Raw genomic sequence first — 5,950 nt, 5'->3', positions numbered from 1 at the left:
CCGTCACAGTTTGGAAAAATCATAATGAATCGATCAAACTGCGTTAAACTGTTAAATTAAAACACTAGAAATAAATAGATTTTAATTTTTTACATTTTTGAAAATAACAAATCTTTTGTTTTTTCAATTTTGTGAGATTTTCTGTCCACAATATTCAAAAATATTAAATCAATAAAAATGAATTGGTTGACATAACCTCACTTTTGTGTCACAATCGTGATAAACCGATTAAATAATTATTAAAATAGTAGAAATAAAAATATTTTCATTTTTTACATTTTTAAAAATAAAAATTCTTTATTTTGTTTTGTAGTTTCCGGTAGTTTCGTGAGATTTACTGCACAATATTCAAAAATATTAAATTAATAAAAAATGAAGTGGTTGACATAACCTCAATTTCGTTTTAATAATTATTTGATCGGTTTATCACGATTGTGACACAAAAGTGAGGTTATGTCAACCAATTCATTTTTATTAATTTAATATTTTTGAATATTGTGGACAGAAAATCTCACAAAATAAAAAAAACAAAAGATTTTTTATTTTCAAAAATGTAAAAAATTAAAATCTATTTATTTCTACTGTTTCATTTTAACAGTTTAACGCAGTTTAATCGATTCATTATGATTTTTCCAAACTGTGACGGCCATATTGTCACAAACTCCGATTAGTACTCGGAATACGCATTAGAGGTGTTGTTAGTTACAAGGTTTATATAGGAAATCCTATACCATGATCGGGCTTCGTGTATTCTTAATAGGATTTCACAAATTTTACGCTAATTGTTATCAAATTACTATACTAATGATAAACGCGATACGATGAAATGTGACGATACGACGATTAAATTGATTTGACGATGGTTGCGATGTTCATAGTTAAATTCGATTCACTTCATGATCTACGGCAACGAATTTCTGGAGTTTTCTTGCATTTATGTGATGGTCTTCGGTGAACAATCTTAGCGATATTAAACGTGGTGTACCTAACCCTCAATTTTGATATAGGTTGAATTGTTCGATGAATAATTGAATATGGGAAGCTGTCGCCCAATGAATTGATCCAATAAAAAGATCCAACAAAGAGACCGCTGTAGTAGAAATATCCGATTCGCGTTACTTATTTATATTTCTTCAGCGAAGACAAAACTTATCAACTATATATATTCTTACGTGCAATATGACCGGTCTCTGACTCTGTTTCTTTCTCGACGGCCGATATATTCCAATGTATGTCTTTTCACCTTGACAGCTCACGTCGGAAAGAAAGAGTTTCAATCGATATGACATTTGCACTCTATTGTGTTTTGTGTTTGCATATGGCAACACATTAATTGTAACATTTCCGTATTAGTACTTATACATTATTGGTGTGGTGAATATAATAACTATGAGCTCTAATTTCAAAAAAATCCATTCTTCACATAACAATTATTTGCCATTTTATCTTTAAAAAAAAATCAACATAACACTATATACTAAAAACAGTTGAGACTTCGGATAAATTGAGTTTTATGTCAATTTTTGTTCTATTTTGGTTAGTTGTCATTTGTGTGTACTTTTTAAAGTACAATATAATATAAAAATCAAATTTTATTCGATATTTGTCATCATTTTTACTTGACAAAATGTATTTTGTACACTACATAGCGATAACATTGGGTCCATTTGAGTGTCTGGTGACCTGAGTCACCGAGCCGATAAAGCATAGAATTCGTTGAATTCAAATCGACCAAAATTCAGTGACACAAAGTTACAAACTCATTCATCATAAATAACTCATTTTAGGTGAGGGAAACTTAGAATTACAACGATGATATAAAACATTGCGCAAAAAATACATAAGATGCATACAATGCCTGCAAAATCTTAAAAAAAAAATTAAATTTATGTTATATTTGAAAAGAACTGACGGATATTAGTGAATTATGAAGATATTAACTTACCGCCGTCTGATGTTGTATCGATTTGTGGCGGGACGGCAGTTTGCGTTACTATCGACGTAAATGCACATAGAACTGGAACTGATGTTACAACCTAGTAAAATAGCAAAACAAAATCACGAAATTTAGCCAATCATTATGATACTTCTGCATATTATATTTGGGTCTTCATATCTTCTTCATTGAATATAAGAAATGGTAGATTTACTCACATTTCCACGTGAATGTGCCGGTGCATACGACTGACTTCGATTTATTGTGACTTCGTTTTGAACATTGTGATTATCTAATATGAAATTGGAAGAAATTATTAGTAGTTAATGAGATGCAAACAGATTTTTTTGAAAAATAAATGTTTCTTCCATTCTTTTACTGGCAAATAGTCCCTGGCAAATTAGAAAATTTGATGTATTTTGTAAAAATTACCTGGCCTATTTTCATTGGGTGTAATTAGAATAAAAGTGGCATTGGGCTGTGAATTTGGCGGTTCACGTGAATTTTGAACTAACACAGGGTTCGGAAATAGGGTGTACTATAATGACAATTAAAACCAAATTATGTGTACAAATAGTTACATGTGGTACACTTATATTTACTCACATAGTCAGGTGGCGGTGTGGTTATATCTAATTCACTTCCATTTGAAACGCATTTTTGTTGGTTTTCTTCCCTGATGGGCATGATTTGGAAACTGTTAATTTCTAAACATGAAAATAAATCAACCCAATAAAATAAAAAGACGTTAAACTGTCTAACAAATGTAATATTTACCAAATAGCTATTATTGGCGAAAGGCTTCACTACATAAAATAATAAATTGTATTTAGACGGAGTTAATTTCAATTTGGTGTCACTCATTTATTGACTGTGGGAAATTGATTCATTTAAATAATGTTAATTTTTGACCTCATACTCTCCAGCAAGTCAATTTTGAGTATCTTATTGAAATCTGTACCATTTTTTTGTGCATAATTTGTGCGGATTTGTGCATGTATTTTTAGAATTTGTGCATAAAATGCTGGCGAGATATTTAGCTTTTTATTTTGAAGTGAATTTCAGTTTTGGGCGTAATTCACCATTCTTCTACGGCCAAAAAATCGGAAAAATTTCTAAATCGGTACAGGTTTCAATAAGATACTCAAAATTGACTTGCTGGAGAGTATGAGGTTAATTTTTGATAATGTACATCTCGGGTTAACGATTATTATTTTTTAAGCAACGTTTTCAGTCACCGTTTTTATAAGTCACGGTCAATGCCGAATCCTGAATTGATATTATTTGCGGAAAGTGATGCACGCTTCGCGGGATGAATCATACGCATGTTATATAATATTTCTTTAAATTACGCAAATTCCCGCAATATTCACATTCGATTTTTCTTCGTATTCTACGTAAATCACAGTATAATACATATCTCATTTCATTTTGTGATGATCACACTTAAACTCTAACTTTGAGAAGATTTCAATATTTAAAATTAAAGAAATAATATGGACTTGACCCAACCAATTACGTTGTTTTTGTTCATTACTTTGGAAATGGTTTTTCTTTTTCGTCACTTCACAGCTCTTTGACTACAGAAAATAGTTTATCATATCCAATTCAGTAAAGCAACTCCCTATTCAAACGCAAACTTTTACTCTCTTACCTTTCTCAACTGAGTTCACTTTTGACTAGGGGATATCCATGCGAATTAGAATTAGCACATTAGCAAAAAAATAGGGAAATTTACATGAAGAAAATAGCAAAATTAGCAATAAATAGCAGAATTAGCACTGTACACGTATATACTTTAGTAAGCATTTATTCTTGAATATATTGAAATAATTAATTAAAATGAAATTCACAAAACAAACGAATTGAATAGTGTTGAACTAAAATGTATCAAAATATGTAGTTAAATACGCTTTTTCTTATTTTTAAATAAAAATATATTCAATGGCACGTAACCAAGCACGTTTCATCTGTATTAACTACAATTTACGAATTGCAATCGGAAATGTAGATTTGATGACAGATTTCTTACTGAAAACGTATACGCTAGTGCCTGCTTCAAATATACACGTTGAAAGTGTCAACTTGAAACATTTACGTAAACACATTTCAGTTATTCGATCATGCTGTCAATCTGACGTATGCAATATTTTTGACGTACTAGAGAAATTAGCAAAGAATAGCAGTATTAGAACAAACTAGTAGAAATACTAGCAGAATTAGTGAAAAATAGAGAGAAATAGCGTTTATTATTATAAATTATTCGATCTGCAATTCACGGTTATCCCCTAGACTTTTGACACTCAATGATGTTTCCACTAACGTTTTTATTAAATGTTTTTCGCACCAGATGATCTAAAAATATACATCAAATCACATATTTTTTGTGTGCATATACATAAGAACGTATAAACCGATATACGCTCTTTGTTGATATGTAAAATAGGTTTGAATGGTTGTAGAGCCTGACTCAACGATATTGCATTCACTACATTTATATGAAAGTGAGTCGGCCTATTCCTGGCGGAAATTGACAGAAGTAAAATGTAAAGTAATCTGACTTAGAGGACATTTTGGTGTACTAGCCAGAGAATCATTCATCGAATCGCCTATTCCCAAAAGAAAAAGAAAGTTGAATTGATTGTAAACCGGAGAATGTATGAATTTACACAAAAACACATATAATATCCAGATGAAAACAACTACGTTTTATATTGAGCAATATTTTAATCTAAATTCCATTGAAATCAGTTTTTATGACTGATAAGAGAGTGAATGTTTCGCAAGATTGAAGCGGTTTGGATAAAAAATAGATTTCAAATTAAATTACGACTGTTTTGTTTGTAAACACACAGAAAGAAAATATCAGCCGACGCTATACGTAAAACCGACTGGTACGAGTGCTCATACGTTTTTGCATCTTTTACATCTATTACCATATGATTTTTCGACTGTGCGAAGATACGCACAAAGAGTAACGAATCAGTCGAAAAGATGAAAAAACGTATGAGCGCACGTGCCAGTCGGTTTTGCGTATAGTGTCGGCTGATATTTTTTTACTGTGCATACTGATTTGCAAACAAAGCAAAAGTCATGGTTTCGCGACACAGATTACTTAAACAAAGTTGAATAAATTCAATGCATTACATGCATTAATGCGTGAAACAATCAAAGTACTCACTAAAAATTACTTTGTTTCGAAAATTGAGTTTTTGTTTATAAATGTGGTTTTTCTTTTTCGCTAGGGGCTTTTATGATACAAAATATACACAAATATTCACAATATACGCGTCTTATTCATCATATATGCGAATATATACGGCATAAATCTGCACCGAATAATACGTATTTTATACTGACATTGTAAACACACATTGTATAGCTTCACAGAATCGAAGAAAGACTGCACAAAAGAGAATGAAAAAATACGCCATACAAGAAATATATACGAAATATATGCAAAATATACGCCAAATATGTGCAGTTATACACATTTATTTGCGCATATTCTAGATATGCGGCATTACATTTCAATATTTGCCTTAAAAGTAGTATACGTTTGAACATAAAACTTCACATCAAATCCCTATCCAAACGCAAACTTTTACTCTCTCTTACCTTTTTCGACTGAGTTCACTGTTGACACTCAATGCTGTTTCCACTAAGGTTTCTATTGAATGTTTTTCGTACCAGATGATCCAAAAATATACATTAGAGCAAGACTCAAAGATATTGCAGTCACTAGATTTATATAAAAGTGAATTCTGTTTTGATCTTCGTCATATTTACTATGAACGTTTTCCGCGTTGGATTTAAATTAAATTGAAGGTAGTTACAACTTTGTTCTTCAATTCAAAGAAGTTAGTAAGTAAGAAAAAAGTGAAAATTGAGTGTTTGGCATGCTCAGTTTAGCAGATTAATAATTATTTTATTGAAATTCAATTGGGAAAAGGAAACAAAACGAATCGAACTATTACAATTAAAGATGTTGATGTTATCTAACGCAAAAAACCT

General features: G+C 30.8%; 1 protein-coding gene across 6 annotated transcripts; it reads right to left on the bottom strand.

Annotated features, from left to right (window-relative positions):
• Positions 1–1,565: 1,565 nt before the first annotated feature.
• Positions 1,566–3,612, bottom strand: LOC116349648. 6 transcript variants are annotated; one of them, XM_031781184.1, is made up of 7 exons: positions 3,591–3,610; positions 2,714–2,807; positions 2,543–2,643; positions 2,369–2,474; positions 2,151–2,228; positions 1,946–2,036; positions 1,566–1,867 (listed from the first exon to the last, which is right to left on the bottom strand). In XM_031781184.1, the coding sequence occupies exons 3-7, from the start codon at positions 2,621–2,623 to the stop codon at positions 1,768–1,770; spliced, it is 456 nt and encodes a 151-aa protein (XP_031637044.1). In that variant the 5' UTR covers positions 2,624–2,643; positions 2,714–2,807; positions 3,591–3,610; the 3' UTR covers positions 1,566–1,767. The 6 variants fall into 6 exon arrangements, with proteins under 6 accessions (XP_031637044.1, XP_031637045.1, XP_031637043.1 ...); XM_031781185.1 differs by having other exon boundaries at positions 2,714–2,742; positions 3,591–3,609; XM_031781183.1 differs by lacking the exon at positions 3,591–3,610 and adding an exon at positions 3,175–3,205.
• Positions 3,613–5,950: the final 2,338 nt, after the last annotated feature.

Source organism: Contarinia nasturtii, unplaced genomic scaffold, assembly GCF_009176525.2.
Source record: "Contarinia nasturtii isolate CC-2019 unplaced genomic scaffold, AAFC_CNas_1.1 Cnas_scaffold_3042, whole genome shotgun sequence".
Lineage (NCBI taxonomy): Eukaryota > Metazoa > Arthropoda > Insecta > Diptera > Cecidomyiidae > Contarinia > Contarinia nasturtii.
Note: the sequence above shows the minus strand (reverse complement) of the source record. Positions and strands in the feature narration are given on the sequence as shown.